This window comes from Notolabrus celidotus, chromosome 13 (assembly GCF_009762535.1).
Source record: "Notolabrus celidotus isolate fNotCel1 chromosome 13, fNotCel1.pri, whole genome shotgun sequence".
NCBI lineage: Eukaryota > Metazoa > Chordata > Actinopteri > Labriformes > Labridae > Notolabrus > Notolabrus celidotus.
In genome coordinates, this window is record NC_048284.1 from 3698235 (window position 1) to 3725779 (window position 27545).

The following is a 27545-nucleotide window of genomic DNA, read 5'->3' on the forward strand; positions in this document are numbered from 1 at the left end:
GCAGACGGGGACAGGGATTGTTTTGAAATCCCGCTCCCTGCTCCCTGAAAGTGTGAAAACAGAACCGAGTCACTCACCTGCTGGTCGCTGCACACTGAGCCGACGCTGCTGAGGTTACTGTTGCTCAAGCCGACCGTCTGCCCCAAGGGAGGTAATGATCCGACAACACCCGAGCCCCCGGCCATGGAGACGGTGATGCTCATGTTGTTGTAGACCCCCTGCTGGCCGAAAGCCTGCCCTGCGCTCTGTCCTGACTGACTGAACAGGCTGCAGAGCAAAGACAACAAATGATCGTTTAAATCACGCACAGTCACGACTAAAATCATCTCCATGTGACGTCCAGACGGTCTCACCTGTTGCTGGCAATGCCTGTCTGTTGCCAGCTCTTCATGTCTGGTGACTGGTAGCCAGGAGGCGGGGCTTGCTGGAGCAGGGGACTCTGGGAGGTGGCGCTCTGAGGTGACAATAACGGGCTGGTCGGGCTCATCTCGGGAGGGAAAGGCGGGTCCTGCTGGACCAAAGCTATGGAAGGAAGAAAGTAGAAAGTTTCACTCTTTGTCTCAAGGTATAGCTCATGTGAAAACTCAGTTCTGACAGCTGATTTCAAAATAAGGGCGCAGTCGGCCACAGCAGCTGACATTGGACTTCCACCAGATCCATGTCCAGGGCTGTCTCCGATCCACTGTGGTCCAGCTCTGTGCTCTCTCGTCCGTCAACACTTACTGGCTGTGCTTTCGTATCAGAGCACGGAGCAGGACCACCAGACATCTGGAGTCATGAGACCGAGGTTTTCCCACTGTAATCCCTGAATCAAGGATTCTCCTCCTTCTCCTCTCCTCATCCATGTTGTCTTTCTGGTCCTCTGAAAACCTCTGACCTGTTGACTCCAGGCCTGGCTCCGCTCATCATGACTTTGGTTTGTTGTTGTAGTTAAGTGAAATACGATCTGGTGATAACACAGAGTGTTTTATTCTGAAAATTAACCGGATGTTTTCATTTTGTTTTGGTGAAACCTGACTTCCTGTCCCACTCCATCTGCTCTGTTGAGGTTGATGCGTCGTGCAAAAATAGAAGTCTTGTGTATCTGATCTGGAGGGCTCCAACCTGCCGGATCAGAGACGGAGCCGGAACGCAACAGAGTGGATCCAGTGGAAGTTAACACATTGACTAGAATAGAAACCTATCAGATCTTGTGCTGTGACGGATCAGAGACAGACCGGACACGGATCTGGTGGAATGTAGCCGTCACAGTCTATAAAACTTTTACAGTAATAACACGGATGTTTATCCGTCCACTCTTTCTGAGTATGACTCTGTTTTCTTGAACTCACCTGACCCTCCAAACTGCTGAAACAGGCCCTGCTGCAGAGTCGAGTTCACGTTGCTGCTGAACTGTCCCTGCACGCTGCCCATCAGCGTCTGGTTATTCAGAGGAAGTCTGGGGGACAGCTTGTTGTCCAGAGGGCCCCCGCTCATGGGGCTGAAGTGACTTGGTGAGGTAGGGGATTTTCCCGTCATCGGGCTGTACCCTGCCGGGAAGTTGAACTGCTGCTGCTGCTGCTGCTGCTGTTGTTGCGGCTGCGGTTGAGGTGTTGTTGCCGGACCTTTTGGGACTCTGGCGGTTCCGATGGTCCCGACGGCTCCGGTGGGAGTCGCCAAGTTCTGTCTCATCAGCATGACCTTCTGCTGGAAAAGCTGGCGCTGGCGGTGTTGGATGCTGTAGAGCTCTCTCTGACGCTGGGCCAACATCTGGGCGTTCAGCGGAGGCTGCTGAGAACGAAGAGTTAAAGGTTTTTAATAATAATCTTTTTATATTTAATATTTCATTATTTTCTTTTATTGTTTAAAACTTTATCTATTTTTTTTCAATCTTCTAACATTGTTTTCCTTTTATTTGTCTTCCTCACTTCTCTTTTTCAGTTTCTTTCTTAATTATGAAGTACTTTGTAACCCTGTTTTAAGAGTGCTATATAAAGAGAGACATAGTCTCGCCAGCGTGTCCTGGGCCTTCCCCGTGGCCTCCTCCCAGTCGGACATGCCCGAAACACCTCCCCAGGGAGACGCCCGGGAGGCATCCTAACCAAATGCCCGAATTACCTCATCTGGCTCCTCTCGATCCGGCGGAGCAGCGGCTCTACTTTGAGCCTCTCCCGGGTGTCTGAGCTCCTGACCCTATCTCTAAGGCTGAGCCCAGACACCCTGCGGAGAAAGCTCATTTCAGCCGCTTGTATTCGCAATCTCGTTCTTTCGGTCACTACCCACAGCTCGTGACCATAGGTGAGGGTCGGAACGTAGATTGACCGGTAAATTGAGAGCTTTGCCTTCTGGCTCAGCTCCCTCTTCACCACGACAGACCGGTACAGCATCTGCATCACTGCAGACACCGCCCCGATCCGTCTGTCAATCTACCGCTCCCTTTTCCCCTCACTCGTGAACAAGACCCTAAGATACTTGAACTCCTCCGCCTGGGGCAAAGACTCCCCTCCGACCCGGAGAGGGCAAGCTACCCTTTTCCGACTGAGCACCATGGCCTCAGACTTGGAGGTGCTGATCCCCATCCCCGCTGCTTCACACTCAGCTGCAAACCGTCCCAGTCATTATCATCATTATTATTACTTTTAATTGTTATCAAATATATCATTATTAACATTATTCTTAATATTGTTGTAATTATTATTATTCGTATAATTTGTATTGTTATTTTCATTATTATTATTATTAATAATATATTTATAATCATTATTATACCTATTATTATCATTAGTATCATTATTATTATTATTTTGTATTATGATTGTTATTAATCTTATTATTATCATCGTTATTATTAATATAATGATACTTATTATTACTATAATAATAATTACTATAATTATTATTATCTTATCATTATTAGTATTGTTATTATTATCTATTTTATTATTGTATTTACATTACATTGTATATTTTATATTATCATATGTATTTACAGCACTTAAGCTCTATAAACTCATAGTACAGGCAAGTGATTTGCATTGGACATAAATCTGAAGCAAAATTAGGGAACATTTAGAGACTCATTTCTGGTTGTCAAACGAGTATAAAGTTGAAAATTTGCCAATTTATAGTCCAGATCATGTTGGATGTGTATTAATTAAGCTACTGAGTGCACCTGTTGCAGTATTTACGCCTTTTTCTGAGATAATTTAACTTTAAAGGTGAAAAGAAAATTCAAAATTACAAGCCCAAGAGCCTGAACAGTGATCTGAAAGATGCTGAGATGACCTGCTGAGAAGAGAGTCCTCTCTGTGTTGATCACTACAAACTAATCTTCATTATTCATTATTAGATCCACAGTAAATAGAGTAATATTGATACATTTGTTGAGTCTGTGTTAACATTTCTTTAGCCTCTGAGGCGTTTCAGAAAACAGCAGATGAATGTTCATCACTGCTGTGACTCACTTGTGAGGGCATCTGAGGTTGCTGGACCCCCTGACGAATCCCCATGTTCACATGCTGGGCTCCTCCTGGAAACTGATTCATGCCTGCCATCCTGTTCTGGAGCTGAGGCAGAGAGAAACACAGGAATAAACAGAGGTCAGATCAGGGCAGCTGCTACAGGAAGAAGAGGGGGAAAGAAAAGATCTGAAGATGTAAATAAAGGAGGATCATCAACACGGGAAGGAGAGGAAGAGAAGAGAGGAGTGGAGGGAAATGAAATATTAGAGAGGAGGGAGGAGAGGGAAGTGGTCTTTAAGAGCCACTTGACGGAGTAAGATTTAGACCGCCACATTCAGCGATGAGTCAATAATTCAAACTCTTCATCACAGAGCTGAGCTCTGTTTCATGATTTAGATTGCATGCTGCAAAACCCATAAAGGGCGATGCACACCTGCTTTTTGTGATTTAAAAGGTGCACAATGTGGCCGCATAGTAAGGTGCATGTTCCAATTTGTGTCGACCTTAAAGAACTCAGACGTATGGAGTTTAATCAAAGACGTGTTTTGGACGTTGCTTGAATTAATTCGGTTGGAGTTGCATCCTGCATCCCTCCAGGTGAGCGTGCACCTGCTTTAAAACCACAGCTTTTAAAGTGCTGGATGAAGGCAAGTCTGTTACACACATGGTGTATTGCTGAGAACGTTTTTGCTTTTGTGATAGCACAGAGAGTCAGAAATAACTGCACCGTTGTGTTTATACAAATCAGACCAACGCTGCTAAAGCTCTGCTAACATGACAGACATACTTTGCCCTGGACGTGTGACGTAAAAGCCTCACGAGCAGCAGCAGCACGTTTGATTTTAAGTGGTGTATTCCTTAGACTTAGATAAACCTCCACCTCTGCCTCCTCACCTGCTGGGGGCCCTGCAGTCTCTGCTGCAGCTGCAGGCGCAGCTGGTTGGGTGGCAGCCTGAGCTGGGCGCTCATCCCCTGTGGTCGCGTCAATCCGGGCCTCAGTCCCAAGCCAGCCGTCCCAGCAGGGAAAGCCTCCCTAGGGGCCCCAAACCCCAGACCCTGTGGCCCTACAGTGGCCAGCTCTGCGGGAAACTGAGCTTGAGGAGCTGGTGTGAATTGGGAAGGGTAGGAGGGGAGTTTAGGGTCCAAGGGGGCTGGAGAGGCAGTGGATTGCTGGGATGGGAAGGTTTGGGTCACAGGTTCAAAGCAGCCGCCCTGAGAAGAGGAAAAAGAAGATACTGAGATCTGTCTGTACCGTAAAGGAGAACAGATTAGAGCCACGTCATGTAGAAACAAGATGTCTTATTGAAAGGAATCTGGCAGCAAATTTCACTTTGTCACAAGTCGGATCTATCTTCTCTCTCCCTAGCACCACTGAAGTGGTTTTAATGAATAAAATGATGGACAAGAGCCAGTGACAGCTCTTAATTACAACCAGGAAAGCCAAGTTTTGTTGTTGTGGTTATAGTAGTAGGTTATTACATGTGGTATTCTTTTTTTATTATTATTTCAATCTTTCTTATTTATTTATCTATTTATGTATTTATTCATTAATTCATTCATTTATGTATTTATTTATTTATTCTGCATTAAATTGATTTATCAAAAAAATATACATATATGTATTTTTTGTTATGCTTTCTTCTTTTTTTCATAATATTTGCTTTCCTTTATTTATCTATTTTCATTAGTATTATCCTTATTATTATTGTTGTCATTATTATTATTATTATTTATTTTATTGATTTTTTAAATAAATTACTTAATTAATCTACTTATTTATTTTTGTTTCAAGTATAAATTCAAAAGGCTAAAATTTTACGTGGAAGAATGTGGTGAGAAAAGTAAAACTGAGGGAGTCTGTCACGTTTTCTTTTTGCCTGATGGCACAGACATGGAGAGAAGAAGCCAGGATCTCAATCCCACATGTGTACCTTTTTTTAGCAGCACATATGTCTCATTTCCAACTATACAACTCTTAATATATACGTTACACTGATCTCTGAAGTGGGACACACTTACCTGTACCAGTTTGTCGATCCCCAGGGCTTTATCCAGCTCAGCCAGCTCACTCTCATCCGTCCCACTGAGGAAGGTGACGAGCTGCTCCAGCAGAGCTTTCTCGTCGTTGCGTCCTTCGGGTGTGGTCGGAGGGCCGAGCACTTCGTCCAGCGTGCAGGGGACACACTGCCTGCTCACACAGAGACAGAACTCAAAACCTTTAACAAAGCATTCTCTGATTCCCTGTGACAGCCTTCAATTAGCAGATGCTTCTGTGCTAAGCTACAGGATCTGGATACTTACTCTTGTGGGGATGCCAAGGGAGCTTGTAGAGGCGTTCCAAGACCATCGAAGGACAAGGTGTCGGACAGCGCCAGAGGCTGGAACTGGGAGTCTCCCACATCCATCTTGGACAGACCTGCAACAGATTTGAACAGTTTTTAGGAGTTGCACGATGACTTGTGTAAATTATGTTGTGGCGTCTTTAGATCCTCCTCTAGGGAGCAGATCTCTACCTTACTACAGTGATGCATTGCATTGAGCACAGCTTTATCACATGTGGGGTCATCTATGTAACAGAATACACTGTGACCACACCCCTGCTGATAATAAGAGGTCATTCATGTAAGAGTGTTCAGTCTATACATGCAGGTCAGCTCAACAATGCTCTCCTGCTGCAGAAGAGTTTGCATCAAGTTACAAAGGAACAAAAAAATTCCCACAGTTCACTTTCAGGACTTTCAGGACTTTCAGGACGGTCTGTGTGTGTGTGTGTGTGTGTGTGTGTGTGTGAGTTTCACTGCATACCAGTGCTTGAACTGAAGGGGTTGATGACTTCCGCCTCAGGAAAGGGGCTGCTGTCTTTGGGGGTCTGGTAGGGGTCTCCCTGTCCCTGGGCCTGCGTCTGGCCTGGAGTGGGCGGGCCGCAGAAATCGAAGGATGACTGACTCTGGAGGCTGGGCGGGCCGCCGTCGGTGAGCCCTGAGGAAGAAGGAAGAAGACACGAGGATGGAGAGAATTAGGTGACTGGTAGATAAAAAAAGGGAAAGAAAGACCTTAAATTCATTCCTCCTTGTTGCATTATAACTTCTAAAATGTCTGATTTGTCTTTCAACTTTTAAAAACAACAATTCCAGAAACTTTAAGTGAATAAAACTGAAACACATCCTCTATTTTTACACATTTTTAGACACCTCTCTCCAGTTTTTGAGACAGTGCAATACCTCTTTTGGCCACTAGGGGGAGCAAAGACTTAGAATGTGTAGGTGAATAAAGGAATGAATGACTAAAGAGAGCTGCATTGGTAGTACTACTATACAGGATACTACTACTACTGAAAACATGATACAAATGATCATTAAAATACAATAAAATTCAATTTAAAGTGTTTTTAAATGGCGAATTATAGAAAAAATGTCATTTATAAACTTTAAATGTGTGCAATTAAAGAAAATATTGATATTCCTTCTCCAGAAAATCAGCAGTTTTGATTATATCTTGTCTTTTTGCAGCTTTTTTAGACCCTCACACTGTGTTTTTTACATTTTATGATCTGTAACCTTTAATTTAAACCAGTTTTTAATGCACATTGTTAAAATGTGTCACTCTCATGGTTTATATTCTCACGTAAAGCGCTCCAAATTGCCTCTTTGTTTGAGTTATGTTGCATAAACACAGAAGCCTTGCCTAAATATTGAGACTGCACCTCAGGGTCCATAGGTAGTATATTATGCTTAACTCTTCCCGTCTCTCAATGACCACCCCCCCGCCCCTTTCTTCCCTCCCTCCCTCCTGGGTTGAAACTGTACCTCGGTTAGGAGTGCCTGGAGGCTCTCTCTTCACATTGACGTTGCGGGGAGTGCTGGCCTCACTGGGCTGGAGCTGGGTGGGCGACTGCAGTTTGAGCTGGGGGGAGGGGGAGTGGAGCTGCGGTGACGGCGAATGCAACTGGGGAAGGGACTGAGGCTGGGACAGGGGGGACTGGAGCTGAGGCACGGGGGACTGGAGCTGAGCTGGAGGTTGGGGGGCTGGAGAGTGTATCTGGGGGCCTCCTCCAGGGGTTGTTGAATCCTCGCCGCCCTGCTTGGCCCCACTCGGGCCTCTCAGGCCAGGCAGCAGCTGGGTGAGAGGGTCCATGTCAACAGGGCCGCCCGACATCTGAGGGCGGGAAAATGAGCGCAGAGCAGAAGCACATGAAAGGGGATGGAGAGAGGAAGATGAGGATGGCGTAATGGAGTGAGAGAGTGAAGAATTAAAGAATAATGGGTGGCAGAAAAAGAGGGGGGCAGAGGATCAGTGACACAGAGATGGGGAGAGACAAAAGGTCAAAGGCCAGCGAGCTTCAAAGGCTGCAGCTGGTAGCTGAGCCCACAGTGGAGACAAAGTCCAAGAAAATAAACATCCAATGTGATTTACAACGGCTGTCGGGGAACTGCCAACGCAGGAGGAAGGCTCAATGGAGGAAAATACGCATGCTTAATCGTAAAACGCTCTCTGTCTCTCTCTCTCTCTCAGAGTGAAACGTGAAAGCATCTAAACACGAGGGCCGCTGCAGGAAACATATTTTAATCATGAGGCTGTCAGCGTTATAATTTGGGTTTCATCACTGTCTGACAGAGCCTGGTGTTCATATACAGGCATGGATGTATTTACAGTTTATGTTTATATAACCTGTATTAAATTACTTCACTGTGTTTTCTCAATATTTTTCACGCAAGCTCGTGCAAACTTAGAGAGTAGAAGTGTTGATGTTTCCAAGTGCTCAAATGATGCTTTGACTCTCCTCTCTCTCTCTCACTGCGTCTGTGTTTCTCATGCATGTATCAGCAATCACTAGCTTTCTCCTTTCTGTAGCGTGTAGCTGCAAACTTAGCCATTAAACTAACTCAGTTATACATCGCTGTGTTGGGCCAAAAGCTTAAAGGTGACATATTCCGCTCTTTTTCATCAATATATACTGGTCTAAGAGGTCCCCAAAGCATGTCTTTAAAGTTTATTGCTCAGAAACACACTTTGAAATCAGATTTTGGCATGCCTGTAAACCCCTCCTTTTCAGCCCTGCTCAGAACAGTCTGCTTTCTCTCTGACCACGCCCCCTCAGGAAGTGGGTGTGGCCTCGGCCCCGCGTTACTTCAACCCTCTGAGTCTGATGCAGAATCTGATCCTGACGGAGAGGCGCCTGCAGCAGGACCTTTCTGAACCATTGGTCACAGATTTAGTGTTTCTTGTTGTTTTATTTGTCAGTATGTCGACGTGTGTCTTGGTACACAGCTACGAACATGTAGCTATGTGGCTATGCTAACTAGCGCTAGCACTTATCCATGATAAATAAAAATCATCCACTAGATCTTCAAATCTGCAGACGTGGGGAATAAAACCGACCTTTGTGTTTATTAAGACAGCCTACAACTAGCATGCCTCCCTCCTAAGCTCCTTGTTAGCACACATGTGTGCAGGGAATGAAAAACAGAGGAGGGGTTGAGTTGTATTTTATACAGTCTATGGGCTGAACAAGCTCCGAGCTCTGACTTCCTGTTACAGACCGGATGCCGTTGTGACGTATGAAAAACACTGAAAACTGAAGGTGGAGAAATCAGAACAGGGGCAGAATGGATTCTTTCCATTCTCGGGGGGTTTGTAGACATGCCAGGGACACATATTTCAGGTAGAGAACCATTAAAAAGTTGATTTTGCATGATATGTCACCTTTAAGACGTAGTCCCTAAGCACTCACACACTCATCACTGATTTTTTTGCAGTGTTACAAAATGATATGATAACTGATCACGCATGTGAAAATATGTTAACTCACTGTGACCCCCATCAAACAAGTCTGCAATGCAACACTCAAATCCTGTCTGAGCCTGAGACCACAGATAGAGGATTTCAGAACTCAGGACTTTGTAGCTTCTTACTAAATCTGTATTATCTCAATTTCCTTTCCTCTCCTCCTCCCCTGTTCATATAATTTAGACTTCTAACGATACTTTATTTTACTCTCTGAGATCTGTCAAGTTACTACACCTGACAACATGCTGCTTCCTGTTACAGCCCCTTCAAAGTAAAGTTTTTTGGATAAAGTAACATGAGGGGACTTTTGTTGTGAAGAGTTTGTCAGAAAGGTAATGTTAATCATTGAAGTGGCTTAACTATGACTAGGGACGGCCATCAGGGGTGATTATATTTACTGTTGTTCATTTGGCCTCAAGTCACAGCTACAGACATCGATCCGACTCATCTTGAACTTTAAATATCAGAGTTTTAACACACTCTGAAGCAGGTAGAGCCGTGGTAACAGATGAAAATCCCTGCATTGCAAGCTTCAGGTGCTTTTTGATGAGTGTGGCTCTGCTCTGAAGTGTCACAGGGTAACACAGAGAGGGAGGTAAACGCTACTATGTTTACCTGCCACTTCACTTCTATCACACATACACATAGTTGGCCTAGTTAGCAATACAGAATTGGATGTATTGTTTTTACCTCTGTGCGTTTGGGAAGCACTGCACTAAATGAACAGTGTGTTTATGTTGCATGATCACAAGATTCTGCACTTGTTATGCAAAATATCTTTTCTTTGTGAAACTACTTCTTCTTATTTTAGATCATTGTGTCTTTACCGTCGAGTCCCGGCTGTCCCTGCGGCTGTCTCTGCGGTTCTCTCCCACAGGGCTCGATTTTGGACTCATGCATGCCGGGCTGCTGGAGAGTCCTGCAGGTTTGGATGCACCCGCTGATGGAGTAGTAGATCCCGTACACACCGGTCCCTCCACGCTGGATCTCTTCTCCACCTTTACTCTCACGGTCTGCAGGCTGAGAGCAGACGGAGGCGGCAGGTCTCCCAAGTCCTTCAAGAAACAAATAAAGGTTTGCATGTAAATTCTTAAATGACACCCTGACTGAGCTCAACATGTAAGGTTTGTGTTTTCACCTTTTCGTCTGTATCCAGTAGAAACCGGAGCAGCTGGTGGTCCTGAGGCTCCCTGGAGTTGGATTTAGGACCTCCAGCAGCCAGTGCAGGACTGGCAGGCGGCTCCTTCTTGATCTCTACTTGGTTTTTGTTGTTTCCTTCCTCTGTGGTGGTTGAGGCATCGTTGGGGCTGGTGTCCTGGAGCAGCCGGTGCAGGATCTTGTGTCTCTCTGTCAGAGTGCTGTGTGAGGCAGGGCACTGAGGAACAGGGGGAGGGTTTGGAGGATGAGGTGATGAGGTGCAATGGATGTTGTTGTTGTTGTTGTTAGAATCCGCTCCTGTCCCATTGCTTTCCAGGAGCTGGTTCGGTCTGGGGTTTCCCAGCGGCGAGGCGGAAGGAAGGGGGGCTTTTACAGAGTCCTCTCCCCCTCCTTCTCCTTCCTCTGGGGGTTTTGCAGATGGAGGCCGAGTAGGGGTGCCGGTGGGTGTACTGGTCTGTCTCTGAGGGGCAGGAGAAGATAAGGAGAAGGACCCCGTTGACCCACCGTTGGTGCCGCTACTACTACTACTACTACTACTACTACTACTACTACTACTACTACTACTACTATCACCGCCAGACTGCTGCCTGTTGAGGCCGCCTCCGCCGCTTAGCGCCCCGGTCGGGGAATGGAGGCCTGGCGTGGAAGGAGAGAAGGGGTTCCCCGTTACCCGAGGACTCCCCCCTGACCCAGGACTAGCCCGTGGCATCCTGGGCGACATAAAAGAGGTAGGGGTGGCTGTGAGTGGGCTGCTCAAAGGGGAGGGGTTGTTGACCTGCTGGGAGCAGGTCCGGTTGGGCGTCAGGTAGCCTGTGGGTGTGGTTGGGTTGTGTCCGTGGGAGGAGGCGTTGCTGTTGTTGGCGGCGACGCCTGCGCCTTGAGTCCAGTTGCTGCCGGGAGGAAGGGACGGGGAGCGGGAGGGAGTTTGGGCAAGGCTGCCGAGGTTGGGTGGAAGGCTGGGGTTAGTGTTTTCCTGAGAGCTAGCAGTGTTGTGTTCCCTGGATGGACAAGGAGGACGAGAAAGGTCACGTTTATGTCAGGAGGAGAAAGAGAATCAGGTGTTCTGAGTCAGATCCTGGTCTGAAACAAAACTAGGATCCAGTGGAAGTTAACACATTGACTAGAATAGAAACCTATCGGATCCGGTTTGACACGGGACAAGAGCAGCAGTCTACTGATCAATAAGTCAGTCACAGCATAGTAAGCATTACTACATTGTGATGATGTGATGCACTAATGGGATGCATGCAGTGTGTGTGCATTAGAGTGCGTACCTGTCAATAGTGTGAATGCCCATAATGAAGGGCTGAACGTCAGGGTTGGGGGGGCAGCAGAACTTGCAGCGGGTCTGAGCGCTGAGCGGGGTGCCGTCACTTAACGTGAAATGGTACAGCGGGCTGATGGCCGTGCCGTGGGTCATCACTGGAGGCAACACATACACACAAAGAGAGAGACACACACACACACACACACACACACACACACACACACACACACAGAGACAAACAAACACACACAGGGATGAAGAACAGAGAAAGAGAAGTCAGTGTTTGAACCAACATTAAGTTGAGCTTCAATTTAAATTTCAAGTTCAATTTTAACCATTTGAAACACACACACATACATACATATATACACATATACACACAACGCACACACACACACAAACACACACAACAACACGCACACACACGCAAAAACACAAATAAAACAAACACACACAAAAAAAAAACATGCGCAAAAACACACATCCACAAACACCCATAAACAAACACACAAACACACAGACATTAAAACACACATACACATACACACACATAAACAAAAATACACAAAAACACACACACAAAATACATGCACCCACACACGCAAAAACACACACATGCACAAACACACCCATACACAAAAAAACCCACACAAATAAACACAAATACGAAAACACACAAACATGAAAACACATACACACAAAAACAACCAAACAAAGACACGCACAAAAACACACACATCATCACAAACACACGCATACACAACACACACGCACACACAATCACAAACACAGACACAGAAAAAACGCACAAACAAAAAGGAAAACATAAACACACATACATACAAAAACAATAACATACAAAAACACACACACACACACACACACACACACACACACACACACACACACACACACACACCAATTCACAGACACACACACAAAAAAAATATAAACAAAAACACATGCACAAAATACACACTCACTAACACACACATAAACATACACATTCACAAACATACACATTCACTCCACACAAAGGAACCCACACACACAAATTTGAAGTTAAATATGAATTTGTCTGTTTCATATTTCTGCTCTGATCTTCTCACTCAGTAAATACATTTTTTTCTGTTTGTTTATAAACAAACAGGTGAGCTTTTTGAAAAGGTCTCCTCTTCTCTACAGTTCATCTTCAGCTCTCTGTTTCCTCCTCACCGGCTCTACAGGTGACCCTAACAGCTGCTAACCTCACACACCCCTCTCTCTCCTGCAGGTATGAAGAGTCCCTGAAACCTCAGCTCAGAGTCGATCTCTTGTAACGACACTGAAGTGCTGCTGAAACTCTGGTAACCATGACGAAGCTGGCAGAGAGCCCGTCAATGATTCCCTGCGAGCGAGAAGCCGAACGATCGATGGCGGACACTCACCCTCATGCAGCAGCTTCTTGGCGTGGGAGGGCTCTTTGCCCTGCGGCTGAAAGAAAGCGTAGATGCACTTCCTGACCAGGTCCTCCCAGCCAGGCCGGCCTGTGGCTCGCAAAGCACTTGTTTCTATGGAGATGATCTTCCCTGCAGCAGAGACACACACACGCACGCACACACACACACACATGTAAAAGATCAGTCTACACAGATTCTGACATCTGCAGAAGCCTCCACACTTCCTGGGTTCAGTGTGTGACCCCTCTCAGGAACAACTATTTAGTTTTCAAGTCAGAAAATCTTTAAAATGCTGAAAAAGTTTCAGCAAGAGCACAAAACATCAAAATAAATACATAGAGGTTCTTTCTTATTCTCCTTTTTTTTTTTTTTTACAGTAATGTAAACAAACCTAGCAGATATACATTCCCTTAACGCCCATATAAGGGCATGACACTACAGGGCCACACAGAAATCACCAGAGAGGAAGAGATATCAGATAATATAATCCCTTGTTTCACTTCATTACTCAGGATACATTCTTACAGAGAAGCTTTTATTTAAAGGGGACATATCACGCTTTTTTCATCAATATATATTGGTCTAAGAGGTCCCCAAAACATGTCTTTAAAGTTTATGCTCAAAAAAACACTTTGAAATCAGATTTTGGTCTGCCTGAAAAGTCCTCTTCTTCATTCCTCATCAGAACACTCTGTTTTCCCTCTGACCACGCCCCCTCAGGAAGTGGATGTGCCTCGGCTCTCCAGCACGTTGATCTAATGTTTACATGTTGGCTGAATATACACGGCTGCTCAGAGATCGCGTTACTTCAACCCTCTGAATCTGATCCAGAATCTGATCCTGACAGAGAGGCGCCTGTAGCAGGACCTTTCTGAAGGATTGGTCACAGATTTAGTGTTTCTTGTTGTTTTATTTGTCAGTATGTAGACGTGTGTCTTGGTACACAGCTACGAACATGTAGCTATGTGGCTATGCTAACTAGCGCTAGCACTTATCCATGATAAATAAAAATCATCCACTAGATCTTCAAATCTGCAGACGTGGGGAGTAAAACCGACCTTTGTGTTTATGAAGATAGCCTACAACTAGCATGCCTCCCTCCTAAGCTCCTTGTTAGCACACATTTGTGCAGGTAATGAAAAACGGAGGAGGGATTCAGTATTATTTTATACAGTCTATGGGCTGAACAAGCTCCGAGCTCTGACTCCGTGACAGACCGGATATTGTTGTTACGTAACAAAAACACGGAAGTCTGAAACGGCTCGTTTCACACACATTTACAGAAAGGTGGAGAAATCAGAACAGGGGCAGAATGGATTTTTTTCATTCTCGGGGGGTTTGTAGACATGCCAGGGACACATATTTCAGGTAAAGAACCATTAAAAAGTCAATTTTGCATGATATGTCACCTTTAATATTGATCTGTTTTATAAGTTTGTATGCCTTAAACTTTTATTGCATTGCTTCTTCTTTGCTTTGAATTTCTACTTGCTTTTATTGCCCATTATGAAGCCCTTTGTTCCCTGTATTGAAAGATTTTGCGATCATGCAATATTTATTATGAAGAGTGCTGCAAAGAGGATCTTGATCTCAACAGGTTATTATCAGGTTGAATAAAAAATACACAAAAATATGAATTGCTTATTATTTGTGGGACATACAAACATGGTTCCATAAAGTTCCTGTTCTTGCAAGAGTAAGGGGAGTCTGCCCCACAACTTGCAGCTTAATGGTGAAGGGTGTTTCATTCGATGGGGGACAAAGCTTCTGTAGGCGAGCCCGGTTTGGCAGATGCTTTGTCCCATCAGCCATAGCACTGCTAAATAAAATGCCCATGTAATGTGTCCTGTGTCTTTATATGTGGGATGATGTGCACCATTGTTGTGAGGGTGGGTGGATGTTTATTGTTTATTTGTGTTTTATACATGTATTCTTGTACAGACAGTGACAACAAATCTCCTTATTAAGGACAAATAAAGATCTATCTATCTATCTATCTATCTATCTATCTATCTATCTATCTATCTATCTATCTATCTATCTATCTATCTTTGTTGCTTAGCACCACTCGAGTGGCTGCTTGTTGCAGCAGCTCTCTCTTTGTTGTTCTTTTTTCAACCTTTTTTCATATCTGTTTAGTTCTCTTTGTATTTGGAGCCTGTCATGTCTTTTAATGATTCATTTGTTAGCCATAGACACCAAACTGGCAACGTTTGCAGGGGTGGTTTTACTATTTTTGCTCCTGTGTGTGTCCGGAGATCCTGCGTGTATCCATGGTCGTATTGTTTACATATGAGATCAGCTGTTAGCAGCCCGTAGCATGTCGATGCTAAATGATGCTAGGCCTGATGTTCCCTGTGAGCTTTTGACAAAGCTTATAGTTAGAGCTGGATCAGGCTTGGACCAGCTTTTGTCATGCTGCTATAGGCCTAGACTGCCGGGGGAACTGGCGCACTGACACACTGGGATCCTAGCTCACCCCCTTCCCCCCAACCCCTTCATCACTTACTTTAACTCTGCCTGTCCCATTAAAGTTACTAACCATAGACCTTTCTGGAGTCCCTGAGCTCCATTGTCTCGTAGATTCCTCTGAGCTGCCGTAGACGTCCTCCTGCTGCGGACGATCTGGACTCCAGCTGATCCGGACGTGCTGGACTCCAGCGGCAACAGCTTCTACGACTCGTCTCATCACTATCACTTCTCTCTCTTACTCCCCTCTATCTGTCTTTCCAGACCCAACTTGGTCGAGGCATGATGGCTGTCTAACATGAATCTGGTCCTGCTGGAGGTTTCTGCCTGTTAAAAGGAAGTTTTTCCTCGCCACTGTAACTAGCTAAATACTGCGATGTGCAACGCTCATGATGGATTAAGGTGGGGTCAGACTGAGTCTTACCCTGTCTTGAAGTTGGGTCTCTGTTCATAATTTGACATAGTGTGGTCTAGACCTCCTATGTTTGTAAAAGCGTCTTGAGATAATGTTTGTTGTGATTTGGCGCTATACAAATAAAGATTGATTGATTGATTGATTGATTGATTGATTGATTGATTGATTGATTGATGAGGAGAAGGAGGCAAGGACGACGTGCTGGTACTGAGGTGCAAGCTAAAAAAGACGACATGGACCTGTCCTTCCACCCACCGTTATGGGGAAGTAAGATCTATCTACGATAAGGTGGACGAGCTAACCCAGCACCAGAGTAGCATCATGCTAACAGAGCTAACACCGGACATGAACGCCACATTGGACGGATTTCACCTGCTGTGGGCGGACAGGGTACAGGAGATCGGGACTGAACTAACTGGTGAAGAAGGCCAGCTCAGTCCTGGACCCTGTGGAGGTGGTGGCTGACCAAGTATGACCAAGCTCTCGTCTTTGATGGACTTTTTTTTTAATATATATATATTCTTGTTGAAATTCTTGTACTGTACACCTTCTTGTTTGCTGCTGTAACTCCATGAATTTCCCCGTTGTGGGACGAATAAAGGAGTATCTTATCTTATCTTATTTGTGTGACATGCAAGCGTGGTTCCATAAAGTTCCTGTTCTTGCAAGAGTGAGGGGAGTTTGTCCCACAACTTGCAGCTTAATGGTGAAGGGTGCTTCATTCAACTGTGTTTGGGGTGATTTCAAACAGGGTCCACTCTATAAGGGAGGGGCTTGAACAGACTACACCTGTGAGAGCCACAGAAGAACGATGATTGTTTACTCTTTTTCTTTTCTTTACTTATTTATCAGTTTATTTGACAGGAAGTGCAACAAATGCAGTGTTTATAGGACTTCAAGTCTTTGCTAATTTGAAGGCAGATGATAAAAAACTGAAGGAGATAAATCCCAGAGAGAGACAAAGAGGGAGAGACACGTCTGCTGGAACAACAATGCATTGAATGTGGAGGGTCGTATGGTGTTAGATATGAATCTTCTGATTAGTTTTGTGCAGCTAGTGGCTGCAGATTTTAATGTGCACTGTCTTAGTTCTGGATCAAATGCTGCATCGTAACAGCCGTCTTATCCACATGTGAATATTTACAAAAGGACGTATGCACTATTTTAACTAACCTCAGCATAGGTTAACATACTCCTCAAGTATCTCCCCTATCTGCCCCGCCCCACACAGCCGGTCTCAGGTATGCATGCACGTCTCTGTGTGTGTGGTAGTGTGTGTGTTACCTGTGGGGTCCTGCTTGGTGATGAAAGACTCAGTGCTGAAAGGCTGGGCGCGAGGCATCCGACAGGCGATACAGATCAGGCAGCTCTGCAGGTCTGAGAACAGAGACGACACAGGTGGTGAGGTGAGAGTGTGGTGTTTAGTGGCTGTGAATCTTTAACCCTCCATCAAATCTCCTATAATCAAACTACAGCTCCATTTATTGTGTTTCTCCGTGCGTGCCTTTACCGTCTCCTTCCTCCTGCATGCTCCGCGGCTGGGACACGGTGAAACACTGCATGATCTCGTACTGCTGCCGGGCCTCGGGGTTTTCTGAATCCAGCTCGTCCGGCGGCCTCTTCAGCATGCGACAGTTAAACGTGTGGCTGTTCCTCCGGGCAGGTTCCTGAGGCCACGGTCCTCCGTTTACTGGAGAGGAAACACAAGAAGAGAAGTTGAGAAGAAGAAAAAAAGAAAAGTCTCTTCTCTTCAGGTTTGTTTGGCTTTAAAGAAACATGTTTGTGTTTGTGTGAGTAACCCTGGATGTAAACAGACTTGTTTAAGAGGAAACTTCAGTGTGCAGCTTTAAAACACTTCAGTTTTTAAACATTCAACAAACACATCAATGGGTTACTTTGGAAAAACTCAACAAGAAACACAACTATTAAAAGGAAGTTTGTCCTTGCCACTGTAACTTGCCAAATGCTGCAAAGTGCTCTGCTCATGGTGGATTAAGATGAGATCAGACTGAGTCCTGTCTGTGAGATGGGACTGGATCTTATCCTGTCTTGATGTTGGGTCTTTGTTAATAATAGAACATAGAGTACGGTCTAGACCTGCTCTGTTTTTAAGCGTCTTCAGATAACGTTTGTTGTGATTTGACCAGGTAATAAATTGTCGTGCACTTCCCTCAATTCGCCCACGTCTCACCTAAACATCCCTCTCTTCTTTTCGGGTTGAATCAGTTTATAGAGCAAAGCAGCGATATGTGCAGAAAGACCTTCCTGTAACAATCGTTCTTGTTGTTTCTCAGAGATAGCAGCGACGGAGACAGAATGTTTTGGAGATATCTGTTTCCAAGGAGAAAGGAGAGCTTTTTGCCCTCATACAACACCAACTGATGCCTCCTACGGCTTCATTATTCTCTCTATTTCCTCAAGGTTGAAGCTAAAATAATTTAAATAAAGGTGAAAGAATTGGAGCCAAGAAGGCCATTGTTTCCTCCCTCCTTAAAACTCACCCACACATATGCTGCCTCTCTTCTCCTGGCTGCATGTTTAATAAGAGAACTTTAAGTTGTGTTATTTAAAAGTTTATTATTTCTAAGTTCTTCTTCACGTTTGCTCAATGATCCAGCTTGACTAAGAAGTTGATTTTCCATCCAAAGCCCACCCCCAGAGTGTTACTGTCTCTTTAAGAGTTACAATGTTACAATGTTACAATGTCATTTAGCAGACTCTTTTATCCAAAGCGACGTACATACGAGAACAAGAACAACACAAGCAAAGATCTAGACAAGAGGAAACAAGATCAGTAAGAGTAACAAAGTGCTTCAAGTCCATTTGGGTGCAGGTACTGCCAAGCAGTGTAAAGACAATGCACAAAAGTGAATAAGGAACATCTACAATGAAGCAACCAAACCATTTAAGACCTTCCATTATCATCATCAACAATTAACATCACCACAATAATGACCAAAGTACCAAGTGCTGGGTCCCTCAAGAGCTGAACACAGATTCCCAGAGTAGAGCAGGACAGTGTGAGTCAACTGTAGCTGGAAGACATGATCTGCCACTGGGGACAACAGTGGAGAACAGTCTAGCTAAGTGCATAGTGCTTCCTAAAGAGCTGGGTCTTTAGCTGTCTTTTGAAAGTAGAGAGGGACTCTGCAGATCGAATGGAGTTGGCCAATTCATTCCACCATTTAGGGGCAACAGAAGAGAAGAGTCGAGCTAGGGATTTTGATTTTGAGGCCTTGTGTGCTGGAAGCACTAGGCGCTTTTCAGAGGCTGAGCGTAGCGGGCGAGAAGGGCAGTAGACCTGGATGAGGGGTTCCAGGTAAACTGGAGCGGTTTTGGTTACTGCTTTGTGAGTCATGATTAGAGTTTTGTAGGGGTGAGCCCGACTAAGGATTTGCTTAGTCGAATCTGATTCATCAGATTTTGCCCATAGTGGATGAATAGTGGAATGTTTGTTGTTTTTCCTTACTGACCCAAAGTCTGCATGATGGTGACCGCATGACAATATTACACATAACCCTTTACAATTAAGAGACTCGTAGCTTAAAGTAAAAGGGACAACAGAATATTATAAGTATAAAACTTTGATTTTTTAAATCTAAATTGCAAAAACAACGAGGTGATGAAGGAGAGAAAACTCAAATAAGGCCACCATCCGTTAAACATGGAACAACGCTCCACTATAGAGTAAGGAATCAGGAGATATTTAAACAGTGTTCACACAGCAGAGAGCAGCACTGCAGAGGGTAGTTTGTCCAACTTAAGGCTAAACATTTGTATAATGTTCATAATCAAACCTGAACCAGCTAAAGGGTTTTTAAATCTCTTAACAGAACCTTTTAAAACAGTCTTTCATCGCGTCTTTGTCCGCTTGAGTCTTTTCAAACTGTACGTGAGGAAAACCATCGTGTGTACGGGCAGAAGTGCGCTCCTGTCTTTGTTGACTGTAAATCCTGTCTTTGAGAATATCCTCTCTGATGGTGTGGAGGTGGATGGGATGCTGTGGATTGTTTTTGAGGCTTCAGACAGCTTTGGGTATCCCTCCTGGTTCTTTTGGCCCCGTACAGTTTTTGTGTGGTCCGGTAATCCTTGATCTCACAGCCCTCTTCATGAAGCTGCTCCTCATCTTCATCACTATTTTTTAGAATCAACTGAAGTTTTATTTCCTGACACTTTGAGCTGCCATGAACGTAGAAAGATTTAAAGACCAGCTGAGGTACGTCTGCTCCACAGGTCCCCGCTAAATGGGAGAGTCCACCTTTAATTACCAGGGGAGATTTAATTACCACTTTAAGGAGATTTAACACTTCAAGAGCTGTTCTCAGAATTACATTAAATAAGTCTATATTTATATCAAGATAGGATAAATGAGACACTATTTTTACAGGAAACAGGAAAATAATGTGAAATTAGACATTGAGCACCCCCATGGTTTGAATGGAATGATCCACGTTTCATATGCAAATATTCGACTATGAGATTAGCAGTCGACTAAGACTCGTTAGAACGAATCGTTCAATATTCAACTATTTGGGGTCACCCCTAGAGCTTTGTATCTGATGCGAGCTGCAACTGGAAGCCAGTGTAGCGAAATGAGCAGGGGAGTGACATGAGCTGTCTTAGGCTGGTTGAAGACCAGACGTGCTGCTGCTGCTGCGTTCTGGATCATTTGCAGAGGTTTAACTGTGAATGCAGGGAGGCCTGCCTCACTTGTACTGAAAGGGTCCTGATCAGGTGTAGGAGAGTTACACCCCAGCTCACTCACTCACTCACTCACCTAGGCTTTTAGGCAGCAGATTCCGAACAAATTCATTGTGGTCTCCCACGTGGAGGATGCTGTACACACTCGAGGTCATCAGCTCCTCCTGGGCGTATCCAAGGTAACTCGTCACGTTCTCTGAGACGAAGACGATGCGGCCCTCCCGGTTGACGACGAAGAAAAACCCATCAAGGGCCTGAAGGAGCAGGAGCAGGAAAAGGAGATTAATTCAGATAGCGTGTGTTAAGATGGGAGTTAAAGCTCCAGCAGGGGTGCTGGGGAGGAAACGTTGCGTGTTTCTATGGTTGCGTGTTTGTGATTGTGTGTGTATTGTTCACCTCTAGCAGCATGGGCCCCAGCGCCTCCTTCTCCACCAGCCCCTGGCTGCTGGACGAGATGTCGCTCTTCTGCACCTCGTCATCCGGAGACAGAAGGGCTGCTTTCTCTGTGAGGAGGAGACAAGGACAAATCAGGAATCCAATACGAACAGAGGGAAACGCCCTTCAAAATAAAAGACTTAATTCCCCCACTATATAGTTCATCCATATGCAGACAAGCTTCAAAGACAGGGAGCCTTACGTCAGCCACATGAAAGATTTTAGTCTCCTAAATGTGGATCTATTAAAGGGCTAGATTATTTTTTATATGTTTTAAATATCTACAATTTCAAAATAGCATTAGATTTTTAAATATAAGATGATTAATTTTTTAAAAACATTTGTCCTTGACATATGAGAGGCAAATTTTGCTTAATTTCTGTCACATTTTACACTTTTTTTTAGCTTAAATGTTATAAAACCTAATAAAGATTGATGTCAAAATAAAAGATAATCACTGAGAATTGGTGTTTGCACATTAATTTAATCATCACCATCCACCAAGAGTGTGGGACTCATTCACAGCCGACTATAAGTTGTGGTTTAAACAGATTAGTTCATTGTGTGTCTGTGTGCTTGTGTTTGTGTGTGTGTGTGTGTTCCCCTCACCCTGCTCACGCCGCTTCATCTGCTGGATTTGGTCCACGGTGCTCTTGAGGATGTGGCACTTGTCAGGTTTGACACTGAGGCTGGCAATGTCGCCCATGTTGGATGACAGCAGCTCAGCCAGCTCCTCGATGTAGCGACACTCCAGCTCCCGTCTCCGCTTCTCCAGACTGAGGAGACGACGACGACAACAAGGAACACATTCGCAGACTGGCGTTAGTCTCAAACCTAACACTTACATTTGATACCTTTTATAATTTAAATTATGTTTAAGGACAAGTAAGATATATTTCAAAATGTCACCTCTCCAGCTTTTTAGAAGTTAAAGACATAAAACCCTTAAATGGAGAGAGTGAAATCTAAGGGAACTGTTTAAGGTAATATGTCAACCAATCAGAAGCATTCTATTGCATTCTGTTCCGTTCCATTCTATTCTATTCTATTCTATTCTAACAACCACCTGACAGCTTGTTAGTAAGTTCCTGCATGAAGTCAGGGCGATTCAATGTGGGAAATATTAACTGTGAGCATATCACATGACTGGTGTGAAACGAGGAGAGCGACACATTACAGGATGAAGAAGGTGATTTAGTTTCAAGATGAGAGCAGCAAAGGTGTCTGCACACGCGTCTGTTTACATGTAGCATTAGCATAAAGACAAGTAGTGTCATTACAGTGAAGGTCTCTGCTACGTCATGACTCCCGACACTCATCTCCCCACAGTCTACCAACCAGTCTTTCAGCAGGTATGACTTAATGCTGTGAGGGACGCCTGTGAACGAAGATTTTGAGCAAGGCTCTGACTTCACCTGGTGTAATATCTTTATAGCTCTGGACTGCATTATTACCATTGTTTTAGCATTTTTTTAAATGTTGTATTTGATTCTATGTTATTAAATGTTATTTTATCTTTATTTTCTTTTATTTTTCTGACATTTATTTGATTCTATTTTATTGATTTTTATAGTAATGGAATAATTGCATTTTTTGATATTTTCTGAATTTACTTTATTGATTTTATTTTACTGATTTTATTGTATTTTTGATTTTTTTTTAACTTTATTATATTGATCCTATTGTAATGATTTGATTATATTTTTTTATTTGTATCTGATTTTATTTTATTTATTTTGTTTTTCTGATATTAATCTGGGGGCTGCACGGTGGTGCAGTGGGTAGCGCTGTAGAAGGTTCCTGGTTCGAATCCCCAGCTGGGCAGGTGCCTCTCTGTGTAGAGTTTGCATGTTCTCCCCGTGCATGCGTGGGTTCTCTCCAGGTTCTCTGGCTTCCTCCCACAGTCCAAAAACATGCTCAGGTTGATTGATCACTCTAAATTGCCCCGTAGGTGTGAGTGTGTGCGTGAATGGTTGTCTGTCTCTCTGTGTTAGCCCTGTGATTGGTTGGCGACCTGTCCAGGGTGTACCCTGCCTTCCGCCCGAAGCCAGCTGGGATAGGCTCCAGCCCCTCGTGACCCCTAACGGGATAAGCGGTCAAGATAATGGATGGATGGATGGATATTAATCTGATTTTATTTTAATCTATAAGTATTTTATTGTATCATATTTTATTCAATTATTTTTATTTAATTTTCCCTTTTCTGGTATTTTTCTGATTTTATTTTATTGTAATATTTGATTTGATTTTTCTGACATTTATGTTTTTATTTTATTGATTTTATTGTATTTCTCTGACATGTATCAGATTGCATTGTAATGATAATCATATCATTTTGAATATTTTAATGGGAAAATTTAATATAGAAAAAATAAAAAATATTTTAAAAATGATTTAATTTGATCAAGTTAAACTTTAAAAAACTAAAGAAAAATACTGTTGCAAAATCTTGTCTCCTTCATTAAATAATCACCTGACTTGAGTTATAGCTTTGATCTGAATGTACTGTGGAAGTGTGGACTTCTCTTCCTGCTCAGCTGTCTGTAATATTTCTCAGTATTATGTAAACATTAAAAGTTGCTTTATGAATGCAAGAAGAAGACTGAGACAAAATACTCGTCTTTAAACTTCAGTGTCTTAAATACGACTTCCTGTTTAACCTTCCTCTCCAGTTTCAATACTATACTCTCAGACCGACGAGTTACAGCAAGGTATGTGGCAAACATGAAAAAAAGGAATGTGTGTATATGTGAGCATGTGTGTGTGTGTAAGTGTGTGTGTGTGTGTGTGTGTGAGACGACAACAGCAAAAGTAGGTCAGTGCATTGGCCAGCCAGAACACACAGGCGTGGTGACCGAGGCAGGCAGGGAGGGAGGGGTGAGGAGGGGGAGGAGGAGGAGAGGAGGAGAGGAGGAGGAGGAGAGGAGGAGGACGCTGCTGTGTGAAAGCGCAGGTCAGTGGCTGCGTGTAGTTCCTGTAGAGATCTTAGCTGGGCTCTTACATCAGCTTACATCAGCTATCAGGTCTTATACGCACACACACACGCAGGTCACATACCAAACCTTCTCAGTGATATCGTCTCTTAAAAAAAACAACAACATGAACCCGGGTCTTTACCTCTGCCCTGATGTGTCGCATGGCGAGCCCTTCCTCTTGCGTGACTCTGGCGTGGCAGGGTCCAGAGGGTTTTCCCCTACTGCACTCATTTTCAGCTTGGACTGACCTGGAGAGGAGGAACACAAGGAAGAGAAATAACAGTCATTAAGTATAATAGTGCAACAATGAAATCCAACAGCTCTTGTTTGTTACATCAGAACAGGTAAGACTTGAAAATGTGGCTACCTGAGCTGACACTGCAACAAAGAGTCCAAGTGATACTCTGTGATTATTGTTTGTGACTTTAAAACAGGTTTCCAGACACAATCATCTCTCACAACAACACATGTCAATGCCTTACAGTTATTACAACTGTATTGTATAGAATGAGACAGCTCCAGAGATCACAAGAGGAAACTGCCTGTATGAACTCCAGCAGGCTGCAAGACCTCAATATGCTTTCTATCAGCAGAACAAAACACAACACCATGATGAGAATATGTGCACATGGTCACCCCCTGCACAAAAATAACTTTAACAACAAATAAGAATTGCAAAGGTCAGGTTGTTTGCTTTAAATGTATACTTATAGTTATCCAGATCTAAAGGTTGAGAAGAAAACATGATGGTTTGTTGAAAACACCAACAAATATCACATCTCTTATCATTCCTTATCTGCTAGAATAAACTTGTAATTTAAGTTTCCTTCATTTGTTGCAGTCCTAAAGATACTACAATGTCAGAATCAATATTAAAAAAACAACATAAAAAGAGTTTCAAATGCAAACAGTGATTGTAGATTGTACTTCGGAATTGAATGAGATAGAATGTAGCGAACGGAATGAAATACATCAAACAGAATGGAATAGGATGCTTCTGATTGGTCAAAACCTCATACCAGCTGTGATTAGTTCTCAACATCAGAAGCGATGCTTGAGACAACCTGATCACACACGTCATATGAAATCAATCCACAGAAAGTAGTACAGTACATTCCCCCTCTGTCTGTTGACACTGTGGTAAACGCCTTAGAATTGAATGGGATAGAATGCAATAGGATGCTTCTGATTGGTCAAAACACCATAACAATGGTGATTAATTCCCAACATCAGAAGTGATGCTTGAGACAACACACATCATATCAAATCAATCCACAGAAACAATTTCCAGCCCATTCCCTTTTCTGCCTGTTGACACTGTGGTAAAAACATTAGAATGGAGTGGAGTGGAATGGAATAGACTGCTTCTGATTGGTCAAAACCTCATAACAGCTGTGATTAGTTCTCAACATCAGAAGCGATACTTGAGACAACCTGATCACACGCGTCATATGAAATCAATCCACAGAAAGTAGTCCAGGACATTCCCCCTCTGCCTGTTGACACTGTGGTAAAAACCTTAGAATGGAATGGAGTGGAATGGAATAGACCAAAGCAGAATGGAATAGAATGCTTCTGATTGGTCTAAACCTCATAACAACCTTGATTAATTCTCAACATCAGAAGTGATGCTTAAGACAACCTGATCACACGTCATATCAAATCAATCCACAGAAAGTAGTCTGTCACATTCCCCCTCTGCCTGTTGACACTGTGGTAAAAAACTTAGAACTGAGGGGGGGGGGGGAAGAGAGATTCTGTGCCTTTATGATAGGACAGGGGAGAGAGAGAGACATGAAGGAGATGGTCGCGGCCGGGAGTCGAACCTGCGACCTCTGCGACTTACACCCCTAGGCCACCAGTGCCCCGAGAATGCTTCTGATTGGTCAAAAAAACCCATGACAGCTGGGATTAGTTCTCAACATCATGTATGTATCATGTTTGAGACAACCTGATCACACATGTCATGTCAACTCAATCCACAGGAAGTTGTCCGGTACATTCCCCCTCTGCCTGTTGACACTGTGGTAAAAAACCTTAGAATTGAATGGGATAGAATGGAGTGGAGCGGAATGGAACAAAATGGAATAGGATGCTTCTGATTGGTCAAAACCTCATAACAACCTTGATTAATTCTCAACATCACACGTCATATCAAATCAATCCACAGAAAGTAGTCCAGGACATCCCCCCTCTGCCTGTTGACACTGTGGTAAAAACCTTAGAATGGAGTGGAATGGAATAGAATGCTTCTGATTGGTCAAAACCTCATAACAACCTTGATTCATTCTCAACATCACAAGTGATGCTTGAGACAGCCTGATCACACACGTCCTACCAAATCCATCCACAGAAAGAAGTCTGGCTCATTCCCCCTCTGCCTGTTGACACTGTGGTAAAAAACCTTAGTGTGGTCTCAGGCTGGTCTTGAGAGTGGGGAGCCTGAGGAGCTACTGGACCCCAACCATCTCTGAGAGAGAAAAGTGGAGCAAGAACCTGCCTGTTTATGATTCATGTGAACCCATTAAGGACAAGCACTATATGTTCAGTGGCTTTCATTTAATGTATAGGTTTAATTTAAAGACATTATATTAAGATGAAGCTATTTGGATAAAGCATAGGTGTAGGATAACAGATATAATTCAGGTATGCTCTGTGCTGCTCTGGAACGAACTATAGTGCAGCTGCAGATCAGACTCTGTAGCAGTGTTATCCCTGTTGTTAGACGTTATATTGTTATTGATTGAGTAACATTGAAAAGCCTCCCTGATGTTTGGTCTTGTTTGTTTCTGACATTCCTCCTCAGCCTCCATCAGCAGACTCACGCCCGTTCTTTAATCTGCAGAAGACTACGCTCTGCATCTCTCTCTCTCTCTCTTGCTGCATCAGGAGCATAACCATGGAAACAGGAAGCGCTGCAATGTTTGATGAAGGCACATCATGTTTGGAGGAGGGTAAGCAGGGTTCCTGCATGATTCATTAAGCTAAATATCAAAGATGAAACCCTCCTAATGGTGACGGAAATTTAATTTAAAGCTAGTTTATGAAGGCAGGTAGGTACTGGAAACTACAGGAAGCAGCAGAGGGGTGAATTTAAGGTGAAGTTTGTTATTATTAAACAGCTGTTGACAAAAATCAGTCTCTCAATCTGTAATCACAACATCCAGGCTCCAGTATCTTTATAATAATCTGTAAACCATGGGCATAAACACTAATCACAGACCTACACAAAATATATAAATCCAAGGGCAGACTGCAGGAAACAAGCCGCCATTGTCACAGTGTCGGGTGCCGCCGTGGGGCCAGGCTGCTCACAGGACGCTAATCCTTCCTGACTGGCCTTGTTTACATTTCACCTCAGTTCACCCCTCTCCTCCTCCTCGGCCCTCCTTGTGTTGCTGACAGCAGCACTTAAAAAAGATCCATCCGCCGCAGTGAGAAATGAGAGCACGGCCGCTG

The 27545-nt window shown here is 43.9% G+C and overlaps 1 protein-coding gene across 1 annotated transcript in view; it reads right to left on the reverse strand.

Moving 5' to 3' along the window:
- Window positions 1–27545, reverse strand: part of ncoa1 (nuclear receptor coactivator 1) — an 81234-nt gene that overhangs the window by 7255 nt on the left and 46434 nt on the right. The window contains exons 3-21 of the mRNA XM_034698858.1: window positions 24229–24334; window positions 21721–21887; window positions 21073–21179; window positions 20753–20930; window positions 17486–17665; window positions 17260–17352; window positions 13080–13220; window positions 11660–11807; window positions 10366–11383; window positions 10055–10282; window positions 7247–7595; window positions 6246–6419; window positions 5742–5856; window positions 5460–5628; window positions 4335–4652; window positions 3444–3545; window positions 1332–1770; window positions 354–522; window positions 78–267 (exon numbers count right to left, since the gene is read on the reverse strand). Coding sequence (XP_034554749.1) covers window positions 78–267; window positions 354–522; window positions 1332–1770; window positions 3444–3545; window positions 4335–4652; window positions 5460–5628; window positions 5742–5856; window positions 6246–6419; window positions 7247–7595; window positions 10055–10282; window positions 10366–11383; window positions 11660–11807; window positions 13080–13220; window positions 17260–17352; window positions 17486–17665; window positions 20753–20930; window positions 21073–21179; window positions 21721–21887; window positions 24229–24317 — 4374 coding nt within the window. The 5' untranslated portion in view covers window positions 24318–24334. The remainder of the gene's footprint in view (window positions 1–77; window positions 268–353; window positions 523–1331; window positions 1771–3443; window positions 3546–4334; window positions 4653–5459; window positions 5629–5741; window positions 5857–6245; window positions 6420–7246; window positions 7596–10054; window positions 10283–10365; window positions 11384–11659; window positions 11808–13079; window positions 13221–17259; window positions 17353–17485; window positions 17666–20752; window positions 20931–21072; window positions 21180–21720; window positions 21888–24228; window positions 24335–27545) is intronic.